At 43.4% G+C, this 17014-nt stretch overlaps 1 protein-coding gene across 2 annotated transcripts in view; it reads right to left on the bottom strand.

The window, feature by feature from the left end:
- LOC136881317 (galectin-8) overlaps positions 1-17014 on the bottom strand; it is a 366233-nt gene that overhangs the window by 337457 nt on the left and 11762 nt on the right. For both annotated transcript variants that reach the window (XM_067154130.2, XM_067154126.2), the window contains exon 2: positions 7342-7451. In XM_067154130.2, coding sequence (XP_067010231.2) covers positions 7342-7391 — 50 coding nt within the window. In that variant the 5' untranslated portion in view covers positions 7392-7451. The remainder of the gene's footprint in view (positions 1-7341; positions 7452-17014) is intronic.

Here is a 17014-nt window from a genome sequence, read left to right as displayed (position 1 = left end):
TTTTGCTATTTGTTTTACGTCGCACCGACACAGACAGGTCTTTTGGCGACGATGGGATAGAAAAGGCCTAGGAATAGGAAGGAAGCGGCCGTGGCCTTAATTAAGGTACAGCCCCAGCATTTGCCTGGTGTGAAAATGGGAAATCACGGAAAACCATCTTCAGGGCTGCCGACAGTGGGGTTCGAATACTGGATACTGGCCACACTTAAACGACTGAAGCTTACGAGCTCGGTAGGTCGGGGATTTTAATCGCGTCTGATTTATTCTTCTGACTCGGGGACTGGGTATTTGTGTTTGTCCCAACACTTTCCTCTTCATATTCAGACAACACACTACAATACCAACTACCACAGAAATAGTGATCAGATCCCTCCATAAAGGGTTGGTGTCTGGAAGGGCATCCGGCCGTAAAACAATCCACATGTGCCAGAGTTCACTCCCGCGACTCCACGGATGTAGGAAAAGCGGTAGAAGTAGAACCGGTCCTGCAACGAGCTACGGCACAGATGGTCGCTCTGAGACCTCTGCTAGGGTGTAAATATATCTCCACAAATATTAAGAGGAATAATATTTACCTAGCATGTGTCAGAACCATCCTGTTGAATGGTTGTGAGGCCTGGGGATATATTCCTGAAACTACAGTATAACTCCACTTTCAAAATTATAAGTTTTTCAAAACAAAACCCTAAGAATGATGACTAAACCCCTAGACTGAAATCTAATAAAAATATACGAACCGAACTTCGCATAGGGTACCGCTTATTAGATCTCAGATAAATAAAATAGTAAAGACGACCAAATCTAGTATTCACCTTAGCCACTCAACCGACCCTGGCATCCTACTCCTCTTAAAACGGGTCGTAAGGGCCAAGAAGCCGAACACACGTTTCAAACACCGCAGCCCTCGGCTCACATACGACCTGTTTAATTCTTTCGGCCTTTTCCAAATTTTAAACATTTCTCTCACTAACGAACCTCAACACTAAACCCCTACAAGGGGCCGTTTGTTGAGAAGGAAGGAAGGTTTACCCTCCACCCCCACTCCCCTCAAACATTCCGACTTTTAAATTTCAAAACAAAATCGAGCAATGAAGGGGTTTCTTCTCTGACGAAAGGCCTCTCAGCCAGATCGATTTCCCCCGCCAGTACTGTAAACAGAGATTGTCCGACTCATCGGGTATTCTGGGAAACACATGTGTAAAAGGGCACAGTTTTCGCCCTGGAACTCCCGTTCCCTTGCCTAAAAAAGTAAATAAAAAATCACTAGTCTACTGAAGCTGTCATTGGCGCCGAACAAGACGAGTTAACATCAAAGACGCACCGCATGATAACGTTTAAAAAAGCACACTAATATGAGCTATGTAAGGACGTGACAAAAGAGTCAAGTGTGTCTATCATCACTTGCCCTCCCTGTACTCAGCCTGTCAGCGCCAACGTCATTCTGCCCATCCCCCCGCCATATTGAGAAATGTTTACCTACCAAATGATTTGACCATGTGGTTAGGGTCGCATAGCTGTGAGCTTGCATTCGGGAGATGGTGGGTTCGAAACAGACTGTTGGCAGCCCTGAAGATAGTTTTCCGCCGATTCCCCATTTTCACACGAGGCGTGCTGGGACAGTACCTTAATTAAGGCCACAGCCACTTCATTTTCACTCCTAGCCCTGTCCTCTCGCATCGTCGCCATAAGACCTATCTGTGTTGGTGCGATGAATAAGATAGGGCTACAGTTACTGCTTTTCAACAGGCGGGAATATTCTCGGGGCACATCTAAGCTTCTCCCACAGAGGAAGAAGATAGAAAACAAGGTAGGCCCTATTATGTATTATTTCAATTACAATACGTTGCTATAATAAAGTATATCTCGAAGATGAAGAATATATGGCACTCCCGAGATTTATATCAAACCGTTCCTAAGGAGCAAAAGGTGCGTGAAACATAATTTAAAAATCTTCTTTCTATGTTACTGTGATACGTTCCGTTCGACGAAAAACTGGAAATATTCTTGTTCACCTTCTAAGCACAGCCTCACGTTGCCAACTGTCTTACACTTATGTAACAGAGTCTTGTAGTCACGCTATATGGACGAAAGAGCACTTCGTGATCGCTGACTTATTTACGCTGTGCCAAGCCGTGCCGCCCTATCTTGATAGCCCTTCAGAAAACTAATGCTATTTAGTTTACTCATCTCCTTTAAGGGGAGTCATGACTGAAATGTTCCCATTTTTACTTCATCTTCGTCTTGTTCTTACGCTTTTCCCTCACCTGTAGGGTCGCGGGTGTGAACTGTGTCACAATGTGAATTTGGCCCTGTTTTACGGTCGGATGCCCTTCCTGACGCAAACCTCCTATGGAAGGATGTAATCACTATTGCGTGTTTCTGTGGTGGTTGAAAGTGTAGTATTTTGTCTGAATATGAAGAGGAAAGTGTTGGAACAAACACAAACACCCAGTCCCCGAGCCAGAAGAATTAACCAAACACGATTAAAATCCCCGACCCGGCCGGGAATCGAACCCGGGACCCTTTTAACCGAAGGTCTCAATGCTGACCACCCATTTTTGACAAAAAACCAGAATCTTCAATTTTAACTTTAATAAATCTCCCAATTCTTCCCTTTTCAAATCTCGTTATCAGTTTTTCCCTAACGCCATTTTTAAAGTAGTAGTATTTATTCACTCATTACGTTGTTTACATATTTACAGGACTCGATTTCTTATGTACATAACTCTTCTAATAACATTAATGAAAACCTACAACCTGTTTTCCAGTCATTGACCGGGTCAGGGATGTAATGAATGAAGCAGGTATAGGCTATTAGTAGGATGGCGTCGCCACTCTCCAAGTGATTTTATTAATGAGTGATAGATGCTATGAAATGAGAATGGAGAGTGTTGCTGGAATGAAAGATGACAGGGAAAACAGGAGTACCCGGAGAAAAACCTGTCCCGCCTCCGCTTTGTCCAGCACAAATCTCACATGGAGTGACCGGGATTTGAACCACGGTATCCAGCGGTGAGAGGCCGACGCGCTGCCGTCTGAGCCACGGAGTAATAACATCAATACTTGAAAAAATTAATCTTGTAACTAACTCTTACATATATTACAGTAGTAGTATTATTACCATATTAATACTTAAAATAAATTAAACTTGTAACTATCTCTTTCACACATGAAACTTATTATTATTATTATTATTATTATTATTATTATTATTATTATTATTATTATTATTATTATTATTATTATTATTATTATTATTATACATAGCAAAATCACACCGACCTCAACAGAGTCGAGTCAGAATATCAGTAAAATACCACGTAAGGTGAAACCTTGTGTGTGGTAATTTTGAATGTTAATTATATACAATATATATATATTTAACAATGGTGCCTGAAATAAGAGTATGGGTATGAATGAATGATAGGTGGAGCACCGAACAGGAACTGAATATGATGATGTGATATGTTTATTTAGTTATTTCGTCAATAAAAGTTTTATTATCCATGGCAAAGGATTTAAGACGCTTCAGACTTATTTTCTGGCTTAATGGAGTAATTTTTGTAAAGAATCTGAAAGGACATTAAAGAATTTTGGAATGAAGTACAAGAAATTGCGTTTTGTTATGCTAAGTTTGGGTTTGTATAACATATAATGGTGGTACATCTTACTGCGTGTTGAATATTCATGTTTAATATTCTCAATTATATTTTTGTTTTTGTTAATATGTTTGTATATTTCAAGGGCATCCTGCTTTACATTAAATATATTTGCTTCAGCATATAATTGACTACTTGCGTATAATCTTTCTTTCTGGTACATTATTCGTAATACTATATAAGGTTTTGTACAACCTGTATTTTATTTATTACATTTTTGTAGACTCCTTCCCATGCCAATATTCCGTAGTTAAGAGCTTTAAATACTGAACTTAAAGGGCATTGGTTCGACGTATTTAGAGCACGCCAAGGCTCCTTTCTCTCACGCTGTCAGCCAAAATTAGCTTCATAGTTCTTTCGGACCACCATTTCAATAAATCTGCTGGAATATATTTACCTTGCACGCTGTGCGTAAGAGGAGAAAGACACCTGAGGGGAGAAATGTACTGTCCAGAGCAGTTTTAAAGCAAGCATGTTTCTTAAAACTTTCAGCTCTTTGCCATGCATAAAATGCTCTTTGCGACAGCGTTCTTATCGGATTTACCTGAAATTTTCAGAGAATGTTTGAATACGTTCAGGAATTAAAAGTAGTTGAATATATCTCCAATAGGCAAATGCCGGGATGGTAAGGTCACGGCCGATTCCTTCCCTCTTCCTTCTCTATCCCTTCCAATCTTCTCGTCCCCCACAAGGCCCCTGTTCAGCATAGCAGGCGAGGTACTGGTCCTCCTCCTCCCCAGCTGTATCCCCGACGCAAAGTCTCAAGCTCCAGGACACTGCCCTTGAGGTGGTAGAGGTGGGATCCCTCACTGAGTCCGAGGGGAAAACCAACCCTGGAGGGTAAACGGATTAAGAAAGAAAGAATTTTGCAACCAATAATTAACTAATCAACTCCAAATTTTATGTGGGGCTATATCTTATTAATACGTGCTTATGTTTTAAATTTGGTTTCGAGAAGTGGTAAATTGTAGTTCAAAATTTCAGGCATGACTCTTCTTAAAACCAGAAAACTACGAGCAACCATTAGGGAAAAAAAAGACTTAAGTTATAGATAAATGCATCCGTGCTTGGTAATATTATAGTGGAAGTTGGGTACGATGCCGCCTCATGCGGAGATGTTCCGTAGTTCAAACCGGAATAGATCTCATTATATTGTTAGCTCTCCTATGGATCAGTGGTGGAGTAGCGGCCTGCGGATTCTAGGATGAGGGGTTCAAACCCGGCAGAGGTAGTAGGTTTTCGAAGGAGGGGAAAAATCCTTTGAGATCTATGTCGCACGATGGTGACAATTTTTTTCATAATCAAACCAAACCAAACCCCATGGCAACACAGCCCTTGAAGGGCCTTGGCCTACCAAGCGACCGCTGCTCATCCCGAAGGCCTGCAGGTTACGGTCGTTACTCTTGGCTTTCTAGACCGGGGCGGCTATCTCACCGTCAGATAGCTCCTCAATTCTAATCATGTAGGCTGAGTGGACCTCGAACCAGCCCTCAGGTCCAGGTAAAAATCCCTGACCTGGCCTGGAATCGAACCCGGGTCCTCCAGGTAAGAGGCAGGCACGCTACTCCTTCACCACGGGGCCAACACAATATTGTTCATACGAAAAAAAAAAAAAAGAAAAAAAAAGGAAAGTCATCTATAGATCGCTCTCGGGATATCCGATTTACTGTGCCACCTGGTAGAGTAAAACGTAACGCCGAAACTGACATACAGGCATTCTAAATGGAGTCAGCTGAGCCCATAGATTATTATTATTATTATTATTATGATTATTATTATTGTCAAGACTCCTTCGCTGAATGTTCAGCTTTGAGGTATTAGGTTAAGAGGGTTCCGGGTTTAATCGCGTTTGATAAAATCTTCTGGCTCGGGGATGGGAGTTTGTCCCAACACACTCCTCTTCATATTCATACAACGCATCACACTACCAACCATCATAGACGCACGCAATAGTGGTTAAATCTCCCCACACAGCGTTGGCGTCAGGAAGGGCATTCGGCCGTAAACCAGGGCCAAATTCACATGTGTGGCACAGTTCGCAACCGCCACCGCACATGTGTGTTAAGAGTGGTAGAATGATTATTAACCTAAGGTATAAACAGTTGCGTAAAACTACAACCTTGCTTTGTTTAAGGTATAAAATGCATTTCTGCTTACTCGACCGCCTCAAGGGCAGTGTCCTGGAGCGTCAGACATGGGATCGGGATACAATTGGGGAGGATGATCAGTACCTCGCCCAGGCGGCCTCACCTGCTATGCTGAACAGGGGCCTTGTGGGGGATGCGAAGATTGGAAGGGATAGACAAGGAAGAGGGAAGGAAGCGGCCGTGGCCTTTAGTTAGGTACCATCCCGACATTTGCCTGGAGGAGAAGTGGGAAACCACGGAAAACCACTTCCAGGATGGCTGAGGTGGGAATCGAACCCCGCTCTACTCAGTTGACCTCCCGAGGCTGAGTGGAACTCGTTCCAGCCCTCATACCACTTTTCAAATTTCGTGGCAGAGCCGGGAATCGAACCCGGGCCTTCGGGGGTGGCAGCTAATCACACTAACCACTACACCACAGAGGCGGACCATTTCTACTTAACAAACAATTAAAGGTCCGCCTCTATGGAGTAATGGTTAGTGTGATTAGCTGCCACTCCCGAAGGCCCGGGTTTGATTCCCGGCTCTGTCACGAAATTTGAAAAGTCCTTCACGACGCTGGTCAGCTGTGTCTATCTCACACGCAGACTGTCAGCAGATCGAATGAAAATTAAGGGAAGATTCACTATTACTATTACGTGTCAGTAAATCTAACGACACGAGGCTGACGTATTTGGCCACCTTCAAATAAATAACAGATTTAGGGAATTTGTTCCGCAATATTAAGAGACATGAAGGATTTCAATGAACCCCTAGTCTCAAAACCCAAGAACCGCCACTGATTTACGGTATACCCTGCCTTTCGTACGAGGTGAATGGAAAAGGAAACATCAGAGGCATTAATCTGGGAAAAGTGAACCGGCAGCCACGGGGCCCCTAGCTCGGTTAACCTGCCTGCTTTCATTTTTCCTGTCAACGCTTATTCACTTTCGACAAACGAGATATGGCTCGAAAATTCCATCGTCAACTCTGTAGTTTTACGTGGTTTTCTATTTTCAAACTAGGCAAAGCTGGGTTTGTACCTTAATTATGACCACTTCATTCCCAGCCCTTTTCCATCCTGTCGTCACCGCTGTCGAAATCTTACCCAGAAAACATTAAAAAAAAAACAACGTTTTTACAGATGGCGAATACTGTCTTGCCCCCCCCCCCCCTGGAATTCTAAAAGTGTTGATGTTCAATATTGTTTAATATCATACCAGATTATTTCATAAATTGAACTTACTGACAGTCATCTAGCATCTGTTATAACCGGAAATTTTTGTAAACAGTTTAATGTTGCTGACGTTATATTGGTTTTTATATTGAAGTGAATTGTTAATGTGCCCCCCCCCCCCGGAAAAGATCCTGCGGGCGCCCATGGAAAAGCAGGAACAACGACTAACCGATTGCGCCACTACGATTGACAACAACAAACAATAATGAGGTTTCCAAATGAATCAACGATTATTTTCCAGCTGGATAATTATTATTAATCTGATTCCACGCGAGATTTTAATAAGAGCTCTAATAACTAATAATGGCTTCCAATTTCTTACCTTAATAAATGCACGCGTTCCTCCGAAGTTGAAGGACCCATTGCAGCCATTCTTACTTTTCAAGCTAATGCACTTGGCAAGTAAACCACACATTATTGCATCCGAACATTCTAGAAAAGAAACAAAAAACACATTCGTTCATTACCCACCAACCACGTCCTTACCACTAGACCTCTGGCGGGACACTGTTCAATAGATGCTAATGTTTGTTATGCTTATACTAATCTGGTTATCAGTGGACCAGCTGGAACTTAGCATACAGATAGATCCACACCAGTGGCACAGTTGCATAATGACTAGCAGTTGAGCCATAATGAATAATATTCATACATTTAATATCTTGTTATCGAAACTTGACGTATTCTTAGTGTAAAAGTAGAGATGCTGATGGAACCTCATGAAGGGGTGTGTATGGTGCGCGCTTACATGACTTGCAATAATTATAAGGACACAGATACATGTGAATTACGTTGATAATCAGATTGCAATTCACTATAAAATCTTACATTAAAATACAGAACAAGAATAATACGATTAAGGTCCACAGTTTTACAGCGAATTGTATGTTCCAGTAGCGTAGCCAGAATCGGCCAATGGGGGGGGGGGGGTTTACAGTTACAAAATTAAGATATAACATAATGAAAGTGCTTGTGCTTGTGCGTGTCTGGTACGCGCATGCATGACTGTCATAAGGATACTGATACAAGAGTGAATTACTGTATGTGATATTCAGATTGCAATACACTACAAAATTCTTACTTTAAAATACAGAACAAGAACAATATGATCGAGGTCAGCAGTTTTATCTCAAACGGTATGTTCAGTTTACAATCTAAAATCTAATTTTCGAGGCTTCCTAGAAAATAAATTTAACACATCTGTTGGTTTTACAACTATGTCTCTGTGAATGTTCAAGGGAGCCAACCCGTTGAGTCGACTTTCACTTGTGGTATTTCTGAGGTAGGTTTTAAGGCATCTTAATGTTGAACATGATCTCTCACTGGCTGCAGTGGTGACAGATAGGGTGGCAAACACACTCAACAAGCAGTAGATTGCAGGGAGTTTATCTTGATCACATAAAAGAAGTTTATTGTTTACTGTCAGTTTCTATTTATTTTCTTTTTGTGAAAGTTCAATGGGGGGGGGGTTCTAACCCTCAGTAACCCCCCCCCCCTGGCTACGCCCCTGGTCGGTTTACAAACTACACTGCCGGAAAAAAATAATAACACACCCTCTCAGAGTTTTCCAATTCACTCAAGATTTATTGTTGAAACAGTGCATATGGAGAACATAAAATGATTACATTTACAGATCAATAGCTCAAGTGGTACTGAGGTACCAGCTGTCGATCCATGCTGAAACACCCATATTACGAGTAGTACGTGGTGTATCCTCCATGGACGGCAATGCAGGCGCTGATTCTGGCATTCATTCGATCATACAGAAGGCGAATACTGTCTTGGGATACATTAATCCACGCCGGTCCGACCTGTTCAAGTAGTTCTGCAAGAGTTGTGGGTTGACGAGTCGCGCGTGTCAGTTGTCGTCCCATCATATACCACAAGTCCGGAGATCGTGCTGGCCAGGTGAGTTGCTGCACGTCTTGCAGAGCACGTTGAGTTTCACGCTCAGTGTGTGGGCGAGCATTATCCTGTTGGAACTGTTGTTGTGTTGTTCGAGTCATCAGTCCATAGACTGGTTTGATGTAGCTCTCCATGCCACCCTATCCTGTGCTAACCTTTTCATTTCTACGTAACTATTGCATCCTACATCTGCTCTAATCTGCTTGTCATATTCATATCTTGGTCTACCCCTACCGTTCTTACCCCCTACACTTCCTTCAAAAACCAACTGAACAAGTCCTGGGTGTCTTAAGATGTGTCCTATCATTCTATCTCTTCTTCTCGTCAAATTTAGCCAAATCGATCTCCTCTCACCAATTCGATTCAGTATCTCTTCATTCGTGATTCGATCTATCCATCTCACCTTCAGCATTCTTCTGTAACACCACATTTCAAAAGCTTCTATTCTCTTTCTTTCTGAGCCAGTTATCGTCCATGTTTCACTTCCATACAATGCCACGCTCCACACGAAAGTCTTCAAAAACATATTTCTAATTCCGATATCAATGTTTGAAGTGAGCAAATTTCTTTTCTTAAGAAAGCTCTTCCTTGCTTGTGCTAGTCTGAATTTTATGTCCTCCTTACTTCTGCCATCGTTAGTTATTTTACTACCCAAGTAACAATATTCATCTACTTCCTTTAAGACTTCATTTCCTAATCTAATATTTCCTGCATCACCTGCCTTCGTTCGACTGCACTCCATTACTTTTGTTTTGGACTTATTTATTTTAATCTTGTAGTCCTTACCCAAGACTTCATCCATACCATTCAGCAACTTCTCGAGATCTTCTGCAGTCTCAGATAAAATAACAATATCATCGGCAAATCTCAAGGTTTTGATTTCCTCTCCTTGGACTGTGATTCCCTTTCCAAATTTCTCTTTGATTTCCTTTACTGCCTGTTCTATGTAAACAATGAAAAGGAGAGGGGACAAACTGCAGCCTTGCCTCACTCCTTTCTGGATTGCTGCTTCTTTTTCAAAGCCCTCGATTCTTATCACTGCAGACTGATTTTTATACAGATTGTAGATAATTCTTCGTTCTCGGTATCTGATCCCAATCACCTTTAGAATCTTAAATAGCTTGGTCCAATCAACATTATCGAATGCCTTTTCTAGATCTACAAATGCCATGTACGTGGGCTTGTCCTTCTTGATTCGATCCTCTAAGATCAGACGTAAAGTCAGGATAGTTTCACGTGTTCCTACATTTCTTCTGAAGCCAAATTGATCTTCTCCCAACTCAGCTTCAACTTGTTTTTCCATTCTTCTGTAAATAATACGTGTTAAAATTTTGCAGGCATGAGATACTAAACTAATGGTGCGGTAGTTTTCACACCTGTCAGCACCGGCTTTCTTGGGAATAAACATCACTTTCCTGTCCGGTTCCATGGCTAAATGGTTAGCGTGCTGGCCTTTGGTCACAGGAGTCCTGGGTTCGATTCACGGCAGGGTCGGGAATTTTAACCATCATTGGTTAATTTTGCTGGCACGGGGACTGGGTGTATGTGTCGTCTTCATCATCATTTCATCCTCATCACGACGCGCAGGTCACCTACGGGAGTCAAATCAAAAGACCTGCACCTGGCGAGCCGAACATGTCCTCGGACACTCCCGGCACTAAAAGCCATACGCCATTTCATTTACGCTTCATTATTATGTTAGTGCTAGTTTTTTCTGTAATTATATCTGCCACATATTTTTTAGAATACAGAACAATTTTGCTGTTATTCCCGATGCAATCCCCTATTTGTTTAATAATTTTACATTTGCATGGAATTATTTCTATTTTTACTTTATATTCATTACCCAGATATTTAACCCTAAGTGAATCAGTCTCCCTACATGCTCGACCGAGCTCGATAGCTGCAGTCGCTTAAGTGCGGCCAGTATCCAGTATTCGGGAGATAGTAGGTTCGAACCCCACTGTCGGCAGTCCTGAAAATGGTTTTCCGTGGTTTCCCATTTTCACACCAGGCAAATGCTGGGGCTGTACCTTAATTAAGGCCACGGACGCTTCCTTCCCACTCCTAGCCCTTCCCTGTCCCACCGTCGCCATAAGACCTATCTGAGTCGGTGCGACGTAAAGCAACTAGCAAAAAAAAAAAAAAAAAAAAAAAAAAACCTACATGCTCGCAATAGATGAGCCTCATACAATGATACCCCACAGAATAAGCAACGACTTTTGTCATGTTTCTCTCGTATACCCTCCTTCTTATACTGCCTGGGTAAAATGAAACTGGTCCGGAAAATATTTACAATAGGACTAACGCGGGATTGACTCTTGTTAATGGACATTGCAGAAGATGCTGGAAAAGGTCTCATTTCAGGAAATGAAAAATTGCGGCTCCAAAAGTCCAAACGTCCTGACTCCACTGCGCTCAGAAACCACCGGCAGAGTTCAACATGCGAAGGTTCGTCTGGACGCCTTAACTCAAGCACAACAGTACATTTGTAAGGATACAGATGCAGGTCCTTTTTGATAATGTTTCGATACGACAATCTCTTAATTCCCACTTGTACAGATAAACGGCGTTGAGATTTCGTCGGACTTCGTCCCAGACTTTTCTTCACTCGAGCAATGTTTTCGGGTGTTCGAACTCTTTTCCGATAGTTACTGTTTTTTATTCGCCACAGAGCCCGTTTCACGCCATTTTACCATTAAGTTTTGCACTGTAGACTTTGCTGGAGGTTTTGCCAAATCACTTCCAGTCTTAAACTCTTGCGCAAACAGTTCGGCACAGTTTTCCACGGATCACGCGTGCTTCACGTAACACTTGACAATGAACACGCGCTGTTTTATCGTGAGCATTCAACCGGTCACTAAACAAGTTTGCTCCTCTCATTCACTCACACGTAATGACACAGCGACGTACTCAAGAGATGCGGGAGGTTCACACGCGTAGACATGTAACAGCAACATATTGGTGTATCCAAATCACGGTTTCCAGCATTTCCTGAGATGGGCAGTTCACCTGTTCATTAACAAGGGTCAATTTCATCTCAGTCTTATAAATATTTTCCGCCACAGTTTTATTTTGCTCATCCTGTATTTCCCCGTTAACCACGACACAATACCGCGAACTTCTCTATTCGTAAACTTTCTTTCTTTCTTGACAACTTTTGTATAATTTCGCAGAATCATTCTATTAATGTTCTTTGGGTCTTACATTTTGCCATGATCGTTTGTTTCTCAATATCTTTCACTCTAATAGTCACTTCCCTACTCTTCTTCTTCTCTGCTTTCGTAATCTCTTCATCCCATTATTTCTGCTCGTCTAATTTGTTCATTTCACTTACAGTTGGATGGATGAATAGCACCCACACCGAGAAAATTGACGCCGTCCTTAATTAGACAATGCGCATTATCAGCGGTGTCACCAAAACAATCCCACTGCACTGGCTTCCAGTCCTTAACCACGTCTTTCCTCCAGATCTACGCCGCAGGAACAATCTGGTCCGAGAAGCATAGGCTATAAAATACAGGCCAATAAATCATTTCCAGTTCACCAAGACATCCATAGAACCGCTTCAGCCCGACTGAAATCCAGACACACTCCCCTGCTGCTGGCTCAAAAACTACTGTGGACTCCAAACCTGGAATGAAGAATGGACTGCTAAGGCCCCGGACGCATGGACCCTTCGCAGCCCCCGCCCGGATTTCATCTTCTGCGAAGTGTATTTTTTTTACAAGTTGCTTTACGCCGCACTGACACAGATAGATGTTATGGCGACGATGGGACTGGAAAGGGCTAGGAGTTACAAGGAAGCGTCCGTGGCCTTAATTAAGGTACAGCCCCAGCATTTGCCTGGCGTGAAAATGGGAAAACACGGAAAACCATCTTGAGGGCTGCCGACAGTGGGGTTCGAATCTACTATCTCCCGAATACTGGATACGGGGCGCACTTAAGCGACTGCAGCTAGCTAGCTCGGTTTTGCGGAGTGTAGGGGTCCCACTAAACAGAGTGCGCACTGAGCATGGAAGAAGTGGCCCTGCGATGCGTTCTTGGGGCCTGCGACCTTCTCCAAGCTGTGACTGGTGAAGAATTGCAGACAATGCGACACATCACTTTCAGATGCCCGCATAGAGCCTTTCATGGAACTATCGATGACCTTCTCACAGCTTTAACAAGGGCTATTCAGTGGCTGCAACAGCTGGACATCCTAGTTTAGTTTTCATTTTTCAGTTGTTAATTTATGTATTTACTTATACAGGGTGCGGCAGAAATACCTGACGAAATTCAAACGTAAATAACTCGGCAACGCAAAAAGCCATTTAAAGATTTATTGCAGAGTTGGAAAGAGTAGTGTTTGCCATTTGCGTCGCGTACACATACGCACTAGGTTTTGAAAATAATGTCATCCAAATGCCGACCGTCCTGTTCGATGCACCTCTGAAGCCTCTCCCTGAAGTTCCGCATGACCCGCTTGAGCATGTCTTGTGGTATTGCCTCGACTTCTTCACGGATGGCAACTTTCAGGTCATGTAGTGTTCGCGGCTTACGTCGGAAGACGGGGAAGGGGCTGGCCATGGAACGTCACCCCGTAAGGAGATGAGACGTCCTGGAAAATTTCCCTGAGGAGACCCATCGACGCCCTGGCTGTGTGTGCAGTGGCACCATCTTGTTGGGACTACACAGCAGGATTCCCTAAGTCGGTGAGTGTCGACTGCAGGAAGTTGCGTAACAGCTGTACGTAACGATTCGATGTTACTGTTACAGTTCTGTCCTCCTCTTCAAAAAAGTAAGGGCCTACAATTCCGAAATCAGCGACAACGCACCAAACAGTAATACGCTCGCTGTGGAGAGGTCGCTCATGGATCTGTTGAGGACTGGTTACTGACCAGTACCGAAAATGTTGTTTATAAATGTAACCTGACAAATGAAAGCGCTTCCAGGATAGTCTCACAATCACGTTCACTGAGTTTCTGAACACCCACCATTTTGAACGGTTGGAACTTCATTACTGCGTGTAAAATCATTCTTACGGTGCGATCCGAGAGTCCCAGAGCACGTGAATGCCTACACACCGAACGTTGAGGAGATTGCGTAACGGCGTATCTCACTGCGCAGACGGTCTCTGGTGTTCGGACGCTACGAGGCCTACCAGGCAACTTCGTTTTCACTCGAACCACTTTTTCTCAAACAGTTCACCCATAACAGAATGGTGTTCCTGCTCGGAACTTTCTCATGTCGACATAAGCCAAAGTTTCTGCGAAACAAAGTAGTATAGTTACCTAGAAACCTATGTATGTTAATAGAGGTGGCCGCACACAATGAGTACGCGGCTTATCAGTCTTCTCCGCCGAGTCCATCAGCGCCTTATTTCGAAACAGTTTGTTTCTAGACGCAGAACGAACAAGACGCAGTGTCTAAAATGAGTACTGAGTCATCCAAACAAACAACATTTCAAGGGTGTTCAAGTATCCTTCCCTGTAGGATTGATCCCACAAAGATCACAAGGAACGCAATGTAATCCAATGTATCTGGCGAGACCTGTACCGACAGTCCATGTTGGGAGCTTTTTCCTATACTCTCCTAACGATCCCAGCACCCTCTTCCGCATTCCTTCACACTCTATCAAATCATTTTTCATCCTCTTTCTTTTTTCCCTTTCTGCCTTTTTCCGTCTGAGCTATCATCTTTATTGGATGTAGCAGCAATTCCAAGGCTTTGTCAATATTATTCTCCTCTAACGCTCCTTCCCATCCATATTTCAATAATTGTAATTCTTCTTTTGCTACCATATCCCAATCCAGCTCCACTTTCTCTGTCCATTTGTACTTCTTATACCCCCTCCCAAGTTCATCCTTCATCTTAACTTCTTTCCTTTTATGCTTATCCTTTCCCCCCCTTTAACAAACCCACACTAGAAAATGGTGTGATTGAATCCAGTCTCCTACTTCCATCCTTACAATGTCCTCTACAACCCCTTCCGAGCTTAAAACTATATCTATCACACTACCTTCCTGCTCTGTAACAGAGGTCAATTTCCCCGTACTGTCACCCTCCATCCATCCATCCATCCATCCATCCATCCATCCATCCATCCATCCATCCATCCATCCATCCATCCATCCATCCATCCATCCAGAATATATACATTTCCCGCTGCGCACATCTCTAAGAGCTTCTCCCCATAGCCGTTTATAATTTTATCCTAACTTCTTCTACTTTTCAACATACATCTTCCTTCTTCCCTACTATATACTAGGCTCTGTTTCCCTATTCTCGCGTTCCAATCTCCAAATAGCAACATGTTCTCTTCTTCTGCAAACTTCTCTTTTATCATACTAATATCCACCAATAGTTCTTCAAAAAGATGCTTATTTGTATATGCGGAACTACTAGGATGGCTATATACGAACGCTAGATTCATTTTCTTCATCCTTCCCTCTACCCATCCCATATTAAATCTCATCCATATAGTTTCTTTCATATCTGTCTCAATATCCTCTATTAGTTCACTGATTTCTTCCCTAATTAGTACTATCATTCCTCCTGGGACGCGTCCCTTGTTCCTCTCCTTTCTTCTATCATCATCATCATTATCTGTTTACCCTCCAGGTTCGGTTTTTTCCTCGGACTCAGCGAGGGATCCCACTCCTACCGCCTCAAGGGCAGTGTCCTAGAGCTTCATACTCTTGGTCGGGGGATACACCTGGGGAGTATGACCAGTACCTCACCCAGGCGGCCTCACCTGCTATGCTGAACAGGGGCCTTGTGGAGGGATGGGAAGATTGGAAGGGATAGGCAAGGAAGAGGGAAGGAAGCGGCCGTGACCTTAAGTTAGGTACCATCCCGGCATTCACCTGGAGGAGAAGTGGGAAACCACGGAAAACCACTTCCAGGATGGCTGAGGTGGGAATCGAACCCACCTCTACTCAGTTGATCTACCGAGGCTGAGTGGACCCGTTCCAGCCCTCGTACCACTTTTAAAATTTCGTGGCAGAGCCGGGAATCGAACCCGGGCCTCCGGGGGTGGCACCTAATCACGCTAACCACTACACCACAGAGGCGGACTCCTTTCTTCTATATTTATATTTAATCACAAATCCCTTCCATGAAATCTCCTTCCCTGTTTCCAGCCACGTCTCCAAGAGTGCCACAATGTCGAAACTTTCTACTACTTCCCTAACCTTTTAATTTCTTAGTTTCCTTATTAGTCCCTCAATATTCACACATCCTATTTTTCAATATAGTTATAACTTTCCCTGCCTCCCTTCTAAATTTCCTCCCCTATTCTTACTCCTTGTAGTTCTCGCCCTCTCAACCTCTATCTCCATTCTTCCTTTTTTAACATCCTTTGCCGTTCCATGCCCTCCGTATCCTCCAACCCCTTACAAACTTTACCCCACAAGTCCTTACACTCCTACTTTTTCCTCTGCTCATAACAGCTTTCGATCACTCTTCTCATGTCCTTTCTTGCTCTCTAAACCACTGCACTCCGCTCCCGCCGGTTTTTCCTGCTCACCCTCACCCACCCCTTCACTGCTCTGTTCTTCTGTATCCACACGACATTGTCCAATTCCACCTGGATTGATCTCCTCTCCTTCCTCTGCTCCACCCCTAGTCTTCTTCTTCCTTCCATCTTGCACTGCCATCACTGCTCCCCCCCTCGGAACTGACGTGTTCGTCCATCTCTTTCAGTTTCGCCACTAAGTGCTCCCTAACCCATCTTCCATTCGTCACCACTAGTCTCTGACCTCTTATTCGGGCTTTTAGCCCCTGCTGTCTCGCTCTCCCCAGATGTCTGTTCAGAATCTTCATATTTTCAACGCCTTCGTTTCCCATGTTTCTTTTCACCCCCACTTTCTGGCCCTGTAAACTGTTACCGTTTCTTATCACAATTTCCGCCATTAGGGCAGAGAAATTTTTTGCCCTAATTGGTCTCCATCCTTCAGTTTTACCCACTCTCTCCACATCGTCTATGTCCACTTCACTGAAATTTATCTTCATCCTATCCCGTATGACCTCTACCACCTTAGAGATTAGATCAATCTTGCCTTCCCTCTCACCTTCTTCCACGCCATATATGAATATGGCTTTCTTCA

The sequence above is a fragment of the Anabrus simplex genome, chromosome 9 (assembly GCF_040414725.1).
Source record: "Anabrus simplex isolate iqAnaSimp1 chromosome 9, ASM4041472v1, whole genome shotgun sequence".
Classification (NCBI taxonomy): domain Eukaryota; kingdom Metazoa; phylum Arthropoda; class Insecta; order Orthoptera; family Tettigoniidae; genus Anabrus; species Anabrus simplex.
The sequence above is the reverse complement of the archived record's forward strand: the minus strand, read 5'-3'. Positions and strand labels throughout refer to the sequence as shown.